At 39.0% G+C, this 19,015-nt stretch overlaps 3 protein-coding genes across 6 annotated transcripts in view; 1 reads left to right on the top strand and 2 right to left on the bottom strand.

Annotated features, from left to right (window-relative positions):
* The window catches only part of LOC146658026 (serine/threonine-protein kinase N2-like), a 29,052-nt gene extending 17,147 nt beyond the window's left edge, over positions 1 to 11,905 (bottom strand). For 2 of the 4 annotated variants that reach the window (XM_085426417.1, XM_085426414.1), the window contains exons 1-5: positions 8,903 to 11,905; positions 8,468 to 8,716; positions 5,582 to 5,733; positions 4,854 to 5,052; positions 1,202 to 1,324 (exon numbers count right to left, since the gene is read on the bottom strand). In XM_085426417.1, coding sequence (XP_085282543.1) covers positions 1,202 to 1,324; positions 4,854 to 5,052; positions 5,582 to 5,733; positions 8,468 to 8,633 — 640 coding nt within the window. In that variant the 5' untranslated portion in view covers positions 8,634 to 8,716; positions 8,903 to 11,905. The remainder of the gene's footprint in view (positions 1 to 1,201; positions 1,325 to 4,853; positions 5,053 to 5,581; positions 5,734 to 8,467; positions 8,717 to 8,902) is intronic. The other 2 variants (XM_085426418.1, XM_085426415.1) reach the window with 2 other exon arrangements.
* A 213-nt stretch (positions 11,906 to 12,118) lies between these two features.
* Positions 12,119 to 16,708, top strand: seta (SET nuclear proto-oncogene a). The gene is made up of 8 exons (XM_085426421.1): positions 12,119 to 12,348; positions 13,445 to 13,502; positions 14,209 to 14,351; positions 14,485 to 14,588; positions 14,714 to 14,827; positions 15,302 to 15,472; positions 15,589 to 15,720; positions 15,817 to 16,708. Exons 1-8 carry the CDS (start codon positions 12,276 to 12,278, stop codon positions 15,838 to 15,840), a joined length of 819 nt encoding a protein of 272 aa, XP_085282547.1. The 5' UTR covers positions 12,119 to 12,275; the 3' UTR covers positions 15,841 to 16,708.
* On the bottom strand, positions 16,368 to 18,919 carry LOC146658024 (uncharacterized). Its single transcript, XM_085426423.1, has 2 exons — positions 17,900 to 18,919; positions 16,368 to 16,942 (listed from the first exon to the last, which is right to left on the bottom strand). Exons 1-2 carry the CDS (start codon positions 18,321 to 18,323, stop codon positions 16,788 to 16,790), a joined length of 579 nt encoding a protein of 192 aa, XP_085282549.1. The 5' UTR covers positions 18,324 to 18,919; the 3' UTR covers positions 16,368 to 16,787.
* Between the last annotated feature and the right edge of the window lie 96 nt (positions 18,920 to 19,015).

The following is a 19,015-nucleotide window of genomic DNA, read 5'->3' as shown; positions in this document are numbered from 1 at the left end:
AAGATCAAGCTTATGAAATCATGCTGGTTTATTTATCTTCTATTTTAGGAAAATAACAACTAAATGTCAGGGCATTTAACAAAGGACCTTTCAACATCCTTGACAGAGGATATGATATAATTTAAAGTAATAAGCTCACTTATTGTAATAGATTACCTTTAAAAGCACTCCATACTTCACAAAAAAGTAGGTTAACCCATTGAGCACGGCACCAGATTTCAGTGTTCGGCTGTGACACTGTGGCACTCATACTGATGTAAATGTCTTTTTAAAACAGAGACCGGGAGTCACACTATTCATGCAGCTAAATGTAATCTCACGTGAGCTGGAATTAATAAAGCTGTTTAATAATCTTTCTTTTATTGTGCAGAGTATGCTCTAAAGTGTTTGCATTTACTGAATCCATTTAGAATTTCAACATTATGCACTCCACTCCACACTGTATATAAATGCCACTTGTTTTGCACATATTCAACTCTGTATATTTTGTATATTTTATTATTATTATTATTATTATTATTATTTTTATTTATTTTTTATTTATTTTTTTTATTTTTTTTTACTATTTAATTTGTAAAAATGTGTATACACACACACACACACACACACACACACACACACACACACACACGTAGGAAAATATTTAGTATACACATCCAGAAATGCATACACTATTATATATTGTACATATATTTATTAGTTTCAGGTTGGCCATTCTTGTATTTTGCTCGTTTGTGTTGTTGTGTTTGCACATCTCTGTTGCTTGTGGGGCTCGCACACAAGAATTTCACTCGCATGTGCTGTGCCAGTGTGCCTGCACATGTGATGTGACAATAAAAAGTGATTTGATTTGATTTGATTTTGATTTGAAAACACTGTAAAAGTGACCAGATTGTCAAACCTTCTGCTTGCAAGAGACAGCCAATCAGAAGAAAGTTGGCTTGTTGGAGAAGTTAGGATGTTGTTTGAGCTTGTTTGAGTCAGAAGATGACCTGAAGTGCTGCACAAAGGCTCAGTGTAAGTTAAATAAAAATTATTTTGAATTGTTAATGATGCAAAGCTATCCTAGTAGAGTGCAAAAGCAAAAATGTGGCACTATAAATGAACATAAAAACGTCAATTTAATTATTTCCTTGTTCCAACTAAGATGAAATCACTCGTGTCCAAGGAAACATTTTAAAAATGCAAAATGTCTGCTTACCTGGAGGTCCGTCTGGTTTGTGAGCAGCTGGTGTCTCTGCAGGGTTTGGATGGTCTTCTTGCTCTGAATCTCCCAGAGGTTTCAGTAAATCCTCACATCCAAGAAGCCGGACTTCAAGTTTGCCTAAAGACATTTTTAAAAAACAAAACAAACTTTAAGATTCTAAAAACATCCTGAAATGATCACTAAACGATTATATTCTCACAAAATACTTAATCACTACATTATGTAACAATGCCTCCCCTTCCCAAGTCCTTAGTAATGAATTGCATTTAAGACCAAAATGAATGGAGCCTTTTAAAATAAAACCTTTTCTTTTTCTGCATGAATAAATCTCTCATGCTTCTAATCAGCGCTGTCTGGAGCTGCTCGCTGAGCATTCACATCCTCATTTTCTCCCTTTCTCCGTACTGCTAACAGCTGTGAAGCACAAAATCACCCCGAGTAGGGCTGAACTATATATCGCATTTGCGATAATATCGCGACATGATCAAGTGCAATTTTCTAACCGCAAAGGCTGTGATTATACTCTGGACATGTCCAAATTCATGGGCTGCATCCTCCTGAGGCCGCATTTGTAGACCGATTACGTCACAGCGACGTGCCGAAGGCTGTCCAAATTACTACCATATCCCAGAATTCATAGCGCGGCCCAGCCAAACTCCAGTTTCCAGCAATGGCGGCCGCTACTAAGTTTTAAAATTACTCATACTAATCTTTCTGGGTCACAAAATAAACTTTTAACATATTTTCAGGCGAGAAAGTAGTTGTGTAAACATCAAATATCTGCTCGGTTTATCAAGATATCCCATATTTGCAAAAGTGCTTCGACGTTTTCAGAGGCGTCTGCTACCCACCAGCTCGACAGCTAGCTGGGAGCTCGAGGGTTACTGATGCGGCCGAGAACGGCACAACTCCCGGCACATCATTTTCAGATCACCGCGGAGTTTCGCTGCTCGGGTTAAACGTAATATATAAGTCACTTAGACAACCTAAAAATGTTATTGTTGGGCTTTTTTCAGTGTTTTGTTTGTTCGTGAGTAAATCGGTTTGGCTGAGATTAAAGTTATTAGATTAGATAAAATAAAACTTTATTAATCCCCCGGGTGGGTTCCTCCTTGGTTTTCACACAGCTGACTAAACGTCAAACAGAAAACTTATTAAACAGAAGTATGAGACAGTCGAGAATTTACGCCAGTGTCTGGTTATATTTTAGATAGCAAGAAGCAGACGGCCGAGTTTAATAAACTCCACCGAGACAGCGGTGACGCTAATCAGAACTAGCCTTCTGATTCAGAAGGCTAGACCGTCCAATTTCACGCCTTTAAATTTTAAAGGCGTGTTTGTGTGTGTGTTTATACAATTGCTATTATGTTTGCACTTTATGTGTAATGTTACTGACTGCAAAGATCAGTAAGATGTGTGTATTTTTTATTTATTAGTTTTATTTATTTAATATTATTTTTTAATTGAATGACTGTCTAGTAGTTCACAGATGTCGAAAAACTGAGTGTGGTAAAGCCACTGATTTTTTTTTATGTATATTTCTGCAATCTGCACATTGTACTGACTTTCATTTTAATGTTTACACCAGGGTTCCTTGTCAGCACTTTATGCTCAGATGTTTGTAAGCTAAAAATAAACTATTGTGTATGTTCAAATATACTGTTGTGATTGAAGAAGTTAAATAAAAATGTCAGTCATCAATTCATGCATCACCTCATGTCATCATAACAGAGGTCTGTCTTCCAGGAAAGAACAGTTTAAAATTAATGTAATATAGTATTGGCCATACTATATGATGTATTGCTTGTCTTTGTTTAATAATACAGAAGACAAAGACCTTAAAAAATAATCGCATATCGCATCGCAATCGCAATATTGGGGCAAAAAATCGCAATTAGATTATTTTCCATAATCGTTCAGCCCTAACCCCGAGTGAGACCCGATCTGAATGCTCGCCGCATACAGAGCAACTCCAGGATTTGTCTCCTCGTTACATCATCATCATGAGGCTTTTTTTTGCCTTTTTAGTCTCCAGCAGGGAGAGATGGGCTTACAAGTGAACTGTCCAAAACCAGCAGATTACATGTCTGATTATCCACTGCCAGAGGTCAGCGTATGGTTAGCCATGTTCCAACACTGGGCAGGAATGGTGCCGCTAGAAAGAGCTGTGTGTTAGAGAGGAAAAAAACAAAGCTTTCTTTGAGATGTAGGTGTTTGATTTTTAAAGGTCAGTAATAATTTCACACAGATTTCCTGGGAATAACTACTTAAAAATAGTGTTTAATTAGTAGACTTGCAATTAGTTAAATCCAGTTATCTTCCGGTCTTCTGAATGTACTAACACATAAAATGTGTCTATAATTAAACATATGATTCTGTAATAAGTGAATGATTTGTGTTTAAAGAGAGCCGTTCCTTCATGAAATTCAGTTTCCTCTGTAAGCTTGTTTGTTAGTTTCTTCCAGGAGCAGGAGGTTATTATGGAGCTAAAGAAAATAAAACGAGAAGCTGAATAATCCCTTAAAACGTGAAAATCAGGTCTGTCTCATAATCTCCAAATGACTGAGTGGGTTCATTTATGCACGCATTTTGTTTTTAACATTATTTTATTGTAATTTTCCACTTCTGATCACCACATTATGTTTAGTAGTGAACCATGGCCAACAGACTATAATAAAGATTAAAAACAACCTGATTATGATAAATTCGATAAGAGCAGAATGACCAGATTGGAGCAACGTTTCCTGGTCTGCTGTATGAGTAGATGGTGGGATCAGAATCTGACATAAACAAGAATTGTATTGATGGTTTAGGCTGCTGGTGATGTGACGTGTATGATAGTCAATCTTAAAGTAGTCATGGAGAGAGATTTCAATTTCAGGTATTTAAACCATCATTAATAATGACAGGCTCCTCCTCCTTTCAGCTGCTCCTTTTAGGGGTCGCAATTTAGATCATCTGTCTACATCTCAGCCTCTCGCTGGCATCCCCTCTGTTAAACCTCTACATGTCATCCTTTATTACATCAGGTGCCTGGAAGCTCCACATTCAACATCCATTGCCCAGTTTATCCTCCAGTTTATCCTCTCAGTCCCGCCTCTAACTTTGTCTCCAAACCGCTCATCCTCAGCAGTCTCTCTGATGTCATTATTTCTAATCCGGTCTATCCTGGTCATTCCCAATAAAAAACCTCGATATCTTCACCTCTGCCACCTCCAGCTCTGCTTTGTGTCTTTTTCTCAGTGCCACCATCTCTAAACCATACATCAGAGCAGGTCTCACTACCATCTTATAAACCTTCCCTCTCACGCTCGCTTCTATCCTGCCACAAACCCACCTGACACACGTCTTCACTCACTCCACCCTGCCGACACACTCTCCTTCCCCCCTCTCATGCACTGTCCATTTTAGCTTTAGATAATGCTGACAGGCTAATTCATACTTAATGCACTGTGCAACCTTCACTAAAAACTGTGTTATGTATATTCTTACAGATTTTTGGGGTCAAATTATTGAAACATTTGACCCATGACTATACCTATATCTGAGGTATGATCTAGTAAATTAATTTGCAAACAGAGCTGTCTCTAAAAGTACACTTTTAAATGTAGGTACTGCTCAGAAAAAGCATAGTTTGTGCTGGTACCGGTTAAGGAGGCAGGTCTGATGGAGAAGACGGATGGCGAGGTGGAAAGGGGACACCCAGTTGTGGGGTTTTGGGTAGAAGGAGGTCCCCCTCCTGCAGGCTGCTGTAGAGGCTCCTGTTTCTTTTCCTTCAGGCATTTCTCCAGGGAAAGCTGCAGAAGACCCAGTTTCTGGGAGGATTCCTGCACCCGAGCCTGAGCCTGCAAAGAAGATAAAGACTATATTGTTGTTTGGGCCTTTTAAATATAGGCTGTTTAGTATTTTTGGATATTGTTTGTGCTGCTTTACTTCCAACATAAATATATTTTTCAGACTTTAGATTTTATATTTTTATTTATTTTGCTTTATTTTGTGTTTTTATTATATTAGCTAATCAGTGAAAGTGATGCTCAGAACACAACTAAACGCAAACCAGAGCAAACATGAAAGTTAATATTTAACATTTCCAGCCCCATGTTTTTTCTTACCCTATACTATAATAGTCTTGCATGAATCACACTTCAAAATCATCTTTCTTTATCTGATACTGGACCTTGGTGCCGCCCCTCAGTTCATCCTCTATCTGAAAAAGCAGTTTTAGCTGCACAGTACAGCCAGTCTCAATTTTTTTCTTTCTTTCTTTCTTTTTTTTTTTTTTTTAGAAAATTCTTCAGATTTTTTAGACATGCCTTAAAACAAACTCCTTTCTCCTCTGACGTACTTTAAAATAAATGTGACTGAGAGTCCTACCTCAGCCAGGGCCTTCCGGTCCAACGATGAGATCCCTTCAAGCTCCTTCACCACATCTTTGGCCAGCACCAATGCATCTGACTCCCTCTGCACATAGTGCTGCAACTCTACCAAGCGAGCATCCACGAGACTCGCAGTGAGGGGAGATATCCCTGAGAGGGAAGAGAAAGAGAGAGTCTTGATACCTGCTATCAGTATTCCTAAATAAGAAGTAAACCCTTTTGTCTTAAATGTCACTGAGTTAAAAACACTACATTTTCTATGTGTCTGGCATTCAGCTGACACTTTTTTGAAATGTAGAAAAGCTCTAAAAGGAAGGATTAAAACATCGCAGCTAGGGAAGACCCTTCAAATGTTGCTATGTTGATACAAGAAGAAGAACACTGCATACTAAATAAACCCAGAAGTGAAAGAATCCTGTTTTCTCTTGCTGCTTGTTTTTTTGGGGTGGGGGTTTAAACGTAATTCTTAAAATTAATCAAAACCAGTGACTGACAAGAGCTGCAGAGTAATTACACTTGTGTTCTATTCAATTGATTTTATTTTGTTTTGAATTTTCATTAGTCTGCTACTAAAAGTAGATGTTTGCAAACTGGATCCGGTGACCCTGAATCATCCATTAGTTATGCTGCTATAGGCTCAGGCAGTTGGAGAACTTCCCATGATGCACTTAGGTAGCATTTATTCTACCATGCCCATGCATTTACACACCACTACTGCATTAACTCGAGTCTTCTCTCTCCTGTAATTGGTGTTGTGTCCTTGTCTCTCTCTTCTTTCTTTTGTTTCCCTGCCCCCACCCCTACAAGTCTGGTTCTCTTCCTATTAAAATGAGTTCTTTCTTCCCACTCTCACCAAATGCTTGCTGACAGGGATCATCAGATCACTAGAGATCTCTCTCTTTTATTTATATACCTTGCATAGAGGTAAATGCAGTTCAGAACACTTCACGGATGACTGACCTAATTACTGATAATAAGACATAACAAAATGTAACAAAAATGGGCAAATTAAAACAGTGGTTGAAACATCGAAGACATTTTAAATAATTAAAGTGAACCAAATAAAACTGTAAACAATCAAAAAAAAAATACAATACTGAACAGAGAGAATCATTGTGCAATAGAATAAACTGTACAACACTCAAAAAGTGGAGCTGCACGCTGTGGCGACCCACTGTGAATAAGGAGTACCTAACTATTAGTAGATTTATGCTGGATGACCAAAGGGGTTGTACTGGTTCATTCGCTGTCACCATGTCTGACATATACACTAGAGTGAGACGAGGAAGTGCTTTAAAAAAAGAGTAAAAGGGTATTTTTAATTAATATGGATACATATGGAGGTCTACTTAACAATATAACTTGGCTCGGATGACTGTTGTTGTCACCTGAAACATGAAATATATTTAGGAATATTTTTGAGAATTAAAGGTATCAATAAATTTAACCAAAGCAACATCAATGGAAAGGTTGCTACCGCAACAATAATGCCAATGTAATGTATGGTCTCAACTCAACCATAAGTCAATGAATTATTATTGTCTTGGTCTCTGGGTTTGGCCTGTGACTTAGTGAATCACACTTTTTCTGGCCCCTCTGAGTCTGAGGTGATGGTTTTCAGTCAAAAGTGAGGAGTGCTCACTTGGGGTTGGGAACGAGTTGCTGTCTTAATTGAAGGCGTAGTTGAAGTATCTTGGGGCTCTTGTTGAGGGAAGGAGGGAAATAGAGGTTGAAAGGGGGATTTGTGCAGCTGCTGTATTATTTCAGATGCTGTACTGGTCTGCTGTAGGGAACTGAATTTGAAAGCAAAGGTGTCGATCTATATTACTGCCCTCACCTATGGCCACAAGCTGCTGGCAGTGACCAAAATAATGAGGTCACGGATTCAAATGACGAACACAAGCTTTCTACAAAGGGTGTCTGGTGTTTGGTAGGGTCTCAGAGTAGAGCTGCTACTCCTCCACATCAAAAGGAGCTAATGTTTAGGGATACCTCCTGGACGTCTCCTATGAGGTGTTTTAGGAATATCCAACCGGACTTGATTATGTCTCTTGACTGGCTTGGAAATCCATCAGTCTCCCATCAAAACAGGTGAAGGAGGCGCATGGATGGGTGGATGGATGGATGGATGGATGGACTGAGAAAATCATTTGCTAGAGTCAGCCTTTGCTTTTACACATTCTGCTGACACTTGGATACAGTGAATGAAACTGCCTGCTGTAGTAAAGAGGGCCTTTATTAGCTGTAGATGATAACATTTTAAGAAATCAATGAGAGGAAAAGAGGTCAGAGGTCCAAGAAAGGAAATGGGACCTGAGGAGCCATGGTATAGAGTTACTTGTCTCATATTCCGTCAGGCAGGAATCGTTTTTTTTAAACATTACTTTCAGAGTTTCACAAATGGCACGTATCGCCAGTTTAGAATTAAATGTCACACTTACACTCTGTCTCTAATAATCCTGTCAGAGCAGTTTCACTAGTGCAATATACTCTCATCATAACTGGGACAGGAGACTGTTGGCAGGAAATGTTAAAGTACTCACGTCACAGTATCTCTGGATCAAAAATGCATACTTTTTCACTTACAAGAAAAGCTTTTGAATTGTGATCTGTTGTTGGAAAAAATTAGTCAAACAGATAATCCCCTTTCAAAAAATGGAAGCTCTGGCAAAACCTTCATTAAAGCGCTAAATTTTCAAACCACATATCTGCATGCACTGGAAACTCGGTTGCTCCTTCTGGGTTAACGAGACAAGTTATTTGAAAATCTGACAGAATTGTTGTGACTGGCCACGGGCAATATAATAGATGATTTCACGCCTCTTTCAAGGTAATTTGCACACTTAAATAAAGTAGAAGAACAGAGTATTATAGGGGGACTCACTTGTCCCAGCACTCTGACCTCCATGAGTGGAGCTGTTAGGGTTTCCACCACCATCAACACCACTGCTGCTGCTGCTTCCAGCCTGGGCGACTTTTATAATCTGCAGTCGGATCAGCTCAATCTTAGAGCGGCTATCCTGAAGCATCTGCTGAGCCGTGGACAACATCTGATCCTGGATAACAACATCACATCAAGAGACAACAAGCCTCACTTCATCACAGACAGGTCAGCTGGGACTGGAGCAGCATGCTGATTGAACACAGACAGAGTTTAGTGGAACGTGTGGTGTAACGTGAGGAATTCACCAGAGAGAGGGTTGCACACACACAACTCATTTACATATTGGACCAAAACAAGAGCGAAAGTAGACATGGATTAAGTGTGAATAACCTGCACAGATCAGATGGAAACACTATGACTTTGCACTTCACTCACCTCGGGGTGATTCTTCGCTCCTTGCTGAATAAGGATTAATCTGTCATCCTCTGTGGAAGTGGCGGGAGGGGACTTCTCAGGTTGCGCCTCTCCACCTTCACTATCCTTGAACCACAACAAGTCCCCTGATGTGATGGTGCGTTCACAGACACACTGACTGCCTGCTTCCTGGGATGCAGCTCCTACATCTTTAGACCTTGATCAAACAGCCTGTCCTCTTGTTTGTTTTCTTCTTTCTTCCTCTACAACATGCCATTCCCACTGCATCCTCATCCTCCGGTCTGTAATCAAATCCAACCCCCCCTCCCCTGTCTCTTTTAGATGGGTTTCTTTCTGCAGAGTTCCTTTCCAGTGCCAGCACTGCTGCTGCTGCTGCTGCTGCTCTGACAGCACCGATTGCCTTCTCAGGGCTCGGCATTGGCCGTTGCATGACCACATGTTCCTGCTCTGCCACCAACCAAAAGGCAAGCAGAGCTGCTGGTGCTCTCTTTGGGACAAAGCAGAGAAGAGCCTGCGGTGCTTAGGAGATTTGTTTAACCTCCTCTAACAAGAATGAGATGAGAGACTTAAATAACTACACTGATAGCAGGAGGTGGGAAATGAGTTCCTGGATATAATGATGTAGCCTGTCTGGCTGTTTTTTACTGACAGCGTGGATTAACAGTCACGCATGACAGCTCTGTGGTTGTGGTCTCCCACTTTACTGCCTGTCAAATTGAAAGCAATTAACGTAGCTACACAATAACACACTTGAACAGACAATCCATCACACTTGCCCTAATTAGGCTGTTACACATCCACCAGCTTGAAATTGTCTCATTAAAACGTGTACATGCCAAAAGGTGATTTCTAGTATTTTTTTTATTTTTTTTAAAAAAGATTGTGAGTATTTAAAGTGCTGTAAATGATTTGTTGGCCTATAATTTGTCCAACATATGTCTCATGAATTATAATGAGTCATTCTGAGCCAGAAAGAACATTCCTATCAAAAGGTAGGTTTTTGGCAAAGTAACTATTTCATATGCCTTATTTATCCAAATATAAAATGTAAATTACATTAAAAATCAATTTTCCAAAAGAGATCTGTCCAAGAGGGCGCCACAAAGTTATAAAATAGCAGTTCTAAAAAGTTAAGTAAAGTAGCCAAAAAGGACTGGATTAATTATAATGTAGAACAATAGAAGGTACAATAACTCTGTATTAAATATACTTACTAAACAGGTAATTTCTTCATTTTATAAGTAAAGCTTTCATAAATCCTGTCGACTACAGTCTATTTACCAATATCAGTAAAGGTATTAGGCATAAATAACAAACAGAAACATTGGCAATAACTTTCTGGCAGACAGACACTTTTTGGCATGCATACCAAACGTGTTTGTAGTCGTAAACCCTGCTTATACAGTGAAGACTACAACAGTTACTCGACAAAACCATCACTACATTGTAAGATTTTTTTATACGTAAATCACAAAATTACTTTGGGTATAACTAACAAGAATACAAGAATGAAGTTTCTACTTTCCACTTCCATTCAGATGTAATAAACCTAATTGATGACCACAATTAATTCTTTGGAGGTTTTTGTTCATTTGCGGTGTGATCTGTAGAGGAGATGACAATAAATGAGCAGTTTGGGACCATACACGTGTTGTAATCAGGCTGTTACACATGGTACATTGTTTATCAACTCTTTAAACTTGCAAATGGAAACCTTATTTTTTTAATAGCTTTGTCTATAGGTAAAGTGAATAACTAAGAAAGCTACTGGACATAACCTTACCTAAAGTATGTTCTTTATTCTTATCAAATTAAACATTTACAAAAAATAGCTCAGAAGAAGAAGAGACTACACTAATAGGTGTGGTACACCGCTACCAGCTTTAATGTTTCCTTATTAAACAAGCAAATACGTTTTAATCATAGATTTGTTTATAAATGTGGTGGATAACTAAGGAAGATACTGGACATAGCCTTAATAAAATATCATCCTTATTCCAATTTAAATTTTAAAAATGTAGCTAATTTTCTAATACTAATTAGCACAGACTAGCTCCTTCTTCCAACTTACAGCTTTATTTTAAGTTTGCTTAACCGTAGCCTGAGTAAATATAACAGATGACTGTAGTTAATTTGATGATCAAATATGATATTATTAAGCTATTATTCATTTTTGTTTTTTACACTTTTATTTGGTTGGGATTCAAAGCGAACAGATAGCAGTAGATCAGTAAATAGGGACCTTACTTACTTACATCCACTACCTGTATTTTATTTTCCCCCTTGCCAAAACTGCAAATACAAATAAATTTTATCATAGCTTCATTTGTAAACACAGTAGGAAACTAATCAAGCTCCCGGGCATGACCTTAACTAAAATATATTCTCTATTCAAATCCAAATTTAAATAAAATAAATGGCGCTAGAGTCAAAACCATTCATAACAGTTAATTAACACAGATCACCATTAAGGGGTTCCTTTTTCCAACTTACAGTTAGTTTTAAGTTAGAAGCTTAGCACTGGCTGAAGTACACACAACAAATGACCGGTTAATTTGATCATCTGAAATTACACACACACACACACACACACACACACACACACACACACACACACACACACACACACACACACACACACATATATATATATGGCAGTAGATGAGCAAATAGGAACCTAAGACATGTAATTATGCAGTTACACTTCAACTAGCTTGTCTTTTTCCTTACTAAACCAGCAAATACAAATATATTATCATACATTCGTTTACAAGCACAGTGGAGAACTAAGCAACCTTCTGGCCATAACCTCAACCAAAATATATTTTGTATTCATAACTAAATAAAACACTTGAACTGGAGTCAAATCGTTCCTAACAGCTAATTAGCACTGACCACCAGAATGAGGCTCTTCCAACTGACATTCAGCTTTTTTTTTTAAGTGCGCAAGTGTGAGTCGGCAGCTTCGGCCTGGCCTGAGTAAATCTAACATATTACAACAAGTTAATTTCATAATCGAATATGACATTAATAAAAGTGATAATTGCAGGTTTTGCTCATTTCTGGTGTTATTTTAAGAGAAGAGACGGCGGTAAATCAGCAAATTGGAGCCAAGTAGTAAGACCTATTTTGAGAGGCGGAGCTGGTCTTCTCCATTCGGCGAGGCGTGTTCGTAATGAAAGGAGCGCGTGAGCGGCGCTTGCTCTGACTTCCTCGCTCATCGGCAGCTACATTGTGTGGAAAGCAGCACGTTGTTGGCTTCTGCACGCTGAACTTTACGCCGAATAAACGTTCTCCTGTTTAAGGAGAAACCGGATTCAAAGCTACCAGATATTTTCTCAGACGTCTGTAAGTTACCCCAGCTTGCGAAAACATGTCGGCCTCGGCGGCAAAAGTGAGTAAAAAGGAGCTGAACTCAAACCATGACGGAGCGGATGAGACCTCCGGTAAGGGGAATGGCGGCCTCCTGTTCACCGCCATTTTCACTTTCTTCTCTTAACATATTTTTGCATTGCCACTTTGTGCATTATTCCTGCTAATTATTTTGTGCACTGCTTTGATTTTTGCATCACGCCACGGGAGCTTCTTCATGGTTGGCCACGGCGGTTGCTGCGTGTATTCGCGCTGCGCTAACGGTGGCTAGCTCCGCAGCTAACATGCCGCTTCTCTTGCCTTCTGTTGTTCAATTCAGACCGGTGCTGAGAGGCCATGTTAGCTCCTTAATTTAGCATCATCAGCGTGGCCAGTGATGTCGAAGGCTCCTAACTGAGTGTCCGTGTGTAATCTTGAAAGAATATTTTTCTGTGTTTGGGAGTAAAATCACTCCACACTATCCGATAAAGGGTTGCAGCTAATTATTTTTTGTTTTAAAAGGGTTAAAGTTGGCCGTTTCAATTAGCAGTTAGCCAGCCTGTGTGTTGTTGTTGTAACGTTACCTAATGCTAGCAGACGACGCTGTGTTTTGTTACCGCTAAAGATGCATTTAAATCAACTGGTCACGCAGTCAGGTGAACCGGATAATTATTTTATGTGGACGAAAACACACAGGATTTCTACTGTATGGGGGACGGTTTCACAGTAATGGGGGGTATTCTGGCATCTGTCCCCGGTTTTGGTCCCTCATGTTATCGCGGCTCTGTGTGTGTGTGTGCACTCAGATGTCCCACATTTAAACCACGCGGCCTTATAGGTAGCAGCCGGCAGGAAACGGTGAGTGTCTGAGCCGCTAGAGCTGCAGCTATTGGCCGCTTACCTTACGTTAACCTCCGGGGGATTTAATCAGGCATATATCTTTACTTACACTGTACTAACGCAGAATTAAGTTGGGTTTTATTTGCGCTCCGGTAGGTGTTGGTATAAAATTACATTTGGTGTAAAAAGAATTTTCAGATAATGGCAAACTTAGTTTCTCTGTAAAATAAGTTTGTATGAAGGACTGACTAAAAGTAAAAAATAAATAAATGGATAATCGAGGTCCTACTTGACTGTTGCTGTGTGTAATTTGCATATAATAATCTTTTAACAATTTTTTGTTTCCCACAGAGAAAGAGCAGCAAGAAGCTATTGAACACATTGATGAAGTTCAAAATGAAATTGACAGGTAATAAACCTTTTAAGCTAAACGTGTCCTTATAGGGGTAGATTTTCTGCCTTTTAGAAATCTCGGTGATGTTTGCTACATGTTTTGATGAAAAGAGGAACTATGTCGCTAAATTAACATGCTACAATCTGGAAACCTGCATAATCACTGAACTGCATTAAGATGCAGTTATTATAGTGAACAGCCAGAATATTAAATATGACATAGCTTAAAGTGGAAGGGTTGAATAAATTGAAATGCAAGGCAGCATTGTTCATTGTGGTGAAAATGACACTAGAGCATAAAGTAAAATATCAATTAAATATAATTAAACATCTAAATATAATTTAGTGAGGGATTTAATAGGCATATGTCGAAATGTAAATTGGGTTGTTTTGGTGTAAGGCAGAGTTTGGGCTTTTCTTCTATTGAAGAAAAATGAAACTTTTCTTTTAAATTGAATGGTTTTCCTTCAATTTTAAGTACAACTCAAATGAATGTGAATTGAGCTAAATTGGATGATGTTCCAAAAGGTAAACTGAAAGCATATGAGACAATAAACCCTTTTTAAATAATCAATAAATCCAAAATGCAAATAAAGTTTGGGCACAACACTGTCCACTGTTGGACACGCATATGTAAATAAATATAGCATTTATCTATATGTTGACATTACACTTGGTTACCTGGATTGTGCAAATTTTAAACTTCTCTTTTTCTTGTTCAGGTTGAATGAGCAAGCAAGTGAGGAGATCCTCAAAGTAGAACAGAAATACAACAAACTCCGTCAGCCATTCTTTCAAAAGAGGTCAGAACTGATCGCCAAAATCCCCAACTTCTGGGTCACCACATTTGTCAACCATCCACAGGGTAAGCAGATAATCTAAGAAATTTTATTACTCTAATTTGTCTATATTTAAAAATGGCATCACAGTGCCAAGTGTGAGTGATGTGGACAGTGAATCAAGTTTTAAATCTGTATAACCATATGTTCTTCCTACAGTATCAGCCCTACTGGGGGAGGAAGATGAGGAAGCGCTTCATTACCTGAGCCGAGTGGAGGTGACGGAGTTTGAAGACATCAAGTCAGGCTACAGAATAGATTTTGTAAGTGTTTAATGGTTTCACGTAACACTTTAGTGACTATTTTTATTTTTTTTAATTATTTTTTCCTTCATTTGCAAGTTTTCTTACCTGGGTGCATTTTTAATTTTTCTTTTTCCTTTTTTTAGTATTTTGATGAAAATCCGTACTTCGAAAACAAAGTTCTTTCCAAAGAGTTCCATCTGAATGAGAGCGGAGACCCATCTTCAAAGTCAACAGAAATCAAATGGAAATCAGGAAAGGTATGCACAGCTTTCAGTTTGTCAACCAAAGTAAATGAGTGGATCACCACTTTGACCTATCATGTTTATCAGTGCCAGAGCAAGCTCATTGACTAAACACTCACGATTGACAGTACTCCTGTTTGACATAATGAAGTTAATTTTTTGTTTTGGATAAGACTTTAAACCTACAACTGGGACCATAGACTCATCAGTGAGGTGTTTACAGAGACCAGAGATAAGTCAGAAATGTGATCATAAGGAGTTGCCCTCTGCTGGCAAAGAAGTAGTAATGCAGGTTAAAGACTACTCTATTTTCATAACCCAGAGCTATTAAATCTACAGTTTATAGATTTTATTCAGAATTGTAGTGAGTTTGTGACTTTTATATCTCACATTGTTAGTTTTAAATGTAATGTGCTGATAATGGGTAGTGCTGAGAATTTTTTTTCCTGTACCAGTCACAAACTGTTTGGTAACTCCTGATGTTTTTAGGACCTGACCAAGCGCTCCAGCCAGACACAGAACAAAGCAGGAAGGAAGAGGCAACACGAAGAACCAGAGAGCTTCTTCACTTGGTTCACTGATCATGCCGACGCGGGCGCTGATGAGCTCGGGGAGGTCATCAAGGATGACATCTGGCCAAACCCTCTGCAGTACTACCTGGTATGTTTATGATGTTTAGTCTGTATTACAATGTTCTCACATCTTTCATCAATCCATGAAATGATAACAATGTAAGAACCAGAGCAAGAAAATGCTTAAGATTTCCTCATCTCTAGGTTCCTGATATGGAGGATGAAGAGGGTGAAGGTGAGGAAGATGAAGAGGATGAGGAGGGTCTGGAGGACATTGATGAGGAAGGAGATGAAGATGGCGAGGAAGATGAAGAGGATGATGGAGAAGATGGAGAGGTAATCTACTAAAAGCTGAGAAAATTGATGTGAGTGGTGCGGGGTCACCTCCCCTCCCTCTTCACTTGCTAACTGCGTGATGTCTCGCTCTTTCAGGATGACGAGGGAGAAGATGACTAAGAAAACCACCATTTACCAAGACCCTCGACCTTCTATTCCCTGTTCAGTTTTTCCACTCATGTTCGGGAGCAAAGGTTTTATTTTATTTTTTGTTACTTTTTTTTTCTTTTCTTTTTTTAATCCGTGTGTGCTTCATTTTCCATTCTGAAGCCTCTTTCACTTGTTGGTGCCATTTTTTGTTATCCCTCGACTCATCTAAGGCAAATGGCACTTTGCCCTGAATTTTGAGTACCATCCCCCTCAAGTCATCTAAAAATGATAATAAAAAAGTCTAAAAAATAGAATCAGCACGGCATCCTAAGTAGATTTGAAGACTATTCACACAGAAGTTCTTCTGTTCAAGGTTGTGTGGTAAATTGATTAAAGCCATGGTGTAGTGACCTAGCGCTAGCAGACCTCTAAATATTTTTTTTCTTTCATTTTTTTTAATTTTATTTTATTTTTTTTCATTTGGGATGTTGAATCCTTAAAACTTATTTTCCCCTACGTGCTTAATGAGTACCAGCTCATTCCTTTGACTTGTAATGTTTAGAGGGAGGGCAGGGTGGGGCAGGAGTATGTTGGATATTGGGGAGAGTGGTTATTTTGACACCATTTCTATGGGACTTTTTTTTTTTTCATTGTATTGTTTTACAGATATCCATGAGATTTGAAATGACATTTTTAATAAAGAACAAAATGGAAAAAAAAACAAGCTTGTAAATTTTGCCCCCCACTGCTTCATGGGTTTAAAAAATGGACTTGTTATCTCAGAATTTACATTTAATCACCCCTTTTCCTTTTTCGCTTGGGGTGGGGGGAAGAAATTGTTTTAAATTTGAGGTGTACAACTTGCTTTGTTACGATAATAAAACTTACTGTGTATAAATGTGTGGGTGCATTCAAATTTAAGAAAATATAATTCAGGTAGTGGCAAAGGCACCAGGGTTAACTACTTGTAAAGTCTGTCAGCTGGAGAAGGATTTTGGAGTCATAAGCAGGCTGGAAGCAAAGTCCTCTGTTAGTAGGCGATGGGTGATTAAAGCCAAGAAGGTGTACTCCGATTCCTTGAATTTGCTTTTTGTTATCCTGTCAGGCCAGTCACTTGGCTGGAAGGCCCAACCTAGAGAAAAGTGACAAAATCAGTTACCTGAAAGCAAGATGTAACTTGTTCAGGTGTTTCAGAGAAGTGGGATACATGTCAGTGCAGGTTAACCATAAAAGCCTGAATTCAGATGTACTAAATCCCGACTTAAAAATGAACTATTTTCCAGATCTGTATTTAATAACTTCAAGTGCTTTAGCTTGGATAAAAAACACACTTGAAAGAAATGTGCATGTCTCAACGTTCATTACACACAAATGCAGTCAGCCGTACCTTTAAAAAGTAAGGGGTGAGTATCTAAGGAAACATCTAACCTATATAAATTTGTTCAAAACAAGCATCTTAAAAGAAGGCCTAGTCATATCTCTAAAGTTGTGGCCAGGTAGGGCTCTATATGTGACTGAGTTGCAGTCATCTAAGGGATCAAATTCATGTTTCAGATTGTGGCACAGATGGTATAACACAAGGCCTTAAACCTGCATTCTTTTCAAAGGCCACCAGGGGGGTAAATCTTGTGGCCTCAACGGGACTTCTGGTCCTTTACAAGTCTATGGGAAAACTACCCTCTGCTCTGCCCCTGGAAAACTTTTTTTTGTGGTGCGCTAATGGCTCAGTCGCTCATTTTGGGGCATAATAAAACATTTCATAAACGGGTCATTCAAAATGTCAAGATTATCCAGGATACGCAGATAGGAAATAGTTTGGCAGATTGCAAACAATAATTTTTCATCTGTTTAGATAAGGTTTTACTACTAATATACAGTTAAAATATATTGGATTAACTTGTTTATATGACTGTAAAGCACAAAAATATACAACTAACATATAAAGACGTAAAACAGAGTTATTATAGTTGTTTATTTCTAATTTATTTTAAGTTTTTATTTCCTCGATCAGTAGATCGACGTTTCGATTTAGCTTTCTCACACATGAGTTTAGTTAACTGTAATAACCCTGATGTGTAGGTTTACCCACCTAGGTGAGTGTTACACCTGGGACAGGTGGCCACGGTCCAGGAGAACCCCGGGAACCAGGAGAAGCGCTTGTCTGACGGCCAGTGCTGAGTAACGTCGGCTTTTCTGAACGTGATCACCTCAAACCGGTGTCCGTGGGGATTTTCAAACAGCTGAACGTTAACCCTTCGACCCCCGAGCAGCGTGTCGTTGCGGCTGGAGAGCGCCAGCCGGCTAGGCACGGAGCGGATGTCCGTCCCGAGTGCTAACTCGTGTCCGCAAGCCCTGCACAGGATCAGGGTGTCCGTGCTGCTAGCTCCTCGGTCCTGTGCCTCCGCTGCAGCAGCCGCAACACACGCTTCACCGAGCTTGTGGGCACTGGGGTAAAACAGGAGCATAAAGAAAACGTACTGCCCCAGCATGTTTGTTAGCAGCCACGCGCACATGGAAGGCTAACCACAAGCTAAGCTAACTGAAACTCTTAGCAGCTTTGTTTTTAGCTGACACGGCGCATGGAGCGAGAATCAATAATTGGCTGTCAGATATCAGCACAAATGATAAAACATATAAATCTCTGACCACTAAATTTTTGTGTACATTTATTATATCGTTTCGATTGGTGGACTTTGGAGCGGCTGGCTAGTATAAACGTGTTAGCTTAAGATTCGGAAGTGCCACAGAAATAAACAGGAAGTGGATTCATCTCTAGCTCATCTCAGACGTCGAGCACTGCGGTGTTATTTAACTGGAAAACGGCTATTTACTTTAGCAGAAAAGCCACCAGTATACATGATCTGAATTTGAAAAGTAAAGCATTTAACAATATGTTCATTTTTTTTGGTCTGGGTTTTTTTTTTGTTATAACGGTTTTGTGCTGCGTTCACGTTACATGGTTTTAAACGGAATTCCCGAAACCGTCATAACAAAGGTATCTGCTGCAGCTCCATTGTTGCTATAAATATGTAACAACTGATCTCATTTTATAAAGTTTAAGAGATAGATTATTCCTATTAGAATTGAAGCGTGAAACCATTTAAGAAGGGTATTAATTTATTTGGATTTTTTCCGACACCACCTAAAGGCAGCGTGGACTTCACGATTACTTTTAATGGTTACCACGGACAACGCTTGCACAAAA

This window comes from Rhamphochromis longiceps, linkage group LG12 (genome assembly GCF_057381845.1).
Source record: "Rhamphochromis longiceps isolate RC_006_pf linkage group LG12, R_longiceps_female_GT1.1, whole genome shotgun sequence".
Lineage (NCBI taxonomy): Eukaryota > Metazoa > Chordata > Actinopteri > Cichliformes > Cichlidae > Rhamphochromis > Rhamphochromis longiceps.
The sequence above is the reverse complement of the archived record's forward strand: the minus strand, read 5'-3'. Positions and strand labels throughout refer to the sequence as shown.

Coding starts and splice junctions, on each gene's coding strand:
- seta (XM_085426421.1), top strand. CDS start 12,276: ATGTCGGCCTCGGCGGCAAAAGTGAGTAAAAAGGAGCTGAACTCAAAC. Junction 12,349..13,444: donor CGGAGCGGATGAGACCTCCG/GTAAGGGGAATG, acceptor TGTTTCCCACAG/AGAAAGAGCAGCAAGAAGCT. Junction 14,352..14,484: donor ATTTGTCAACCATCCACAGG/GTAAGCAGATAA, acceptor TTCTTCCTACAG/TATCAGCCCTACTGGGGGAG.
- LOC146658024 (XM_085426423.1), bottom strand. CDS start 18,323: ATGTGCGCGTGGCTGCTAACAAACATGCTGGGGCAGTACGTTTTCTTT. Junction 16,943..17,899: donor CAGGTGTAACACTCACCTAG/GTGGGTAAACCT, acceptor ACTTTTCTCTAG/GTTGGGCCTTCCAGCCAAGT.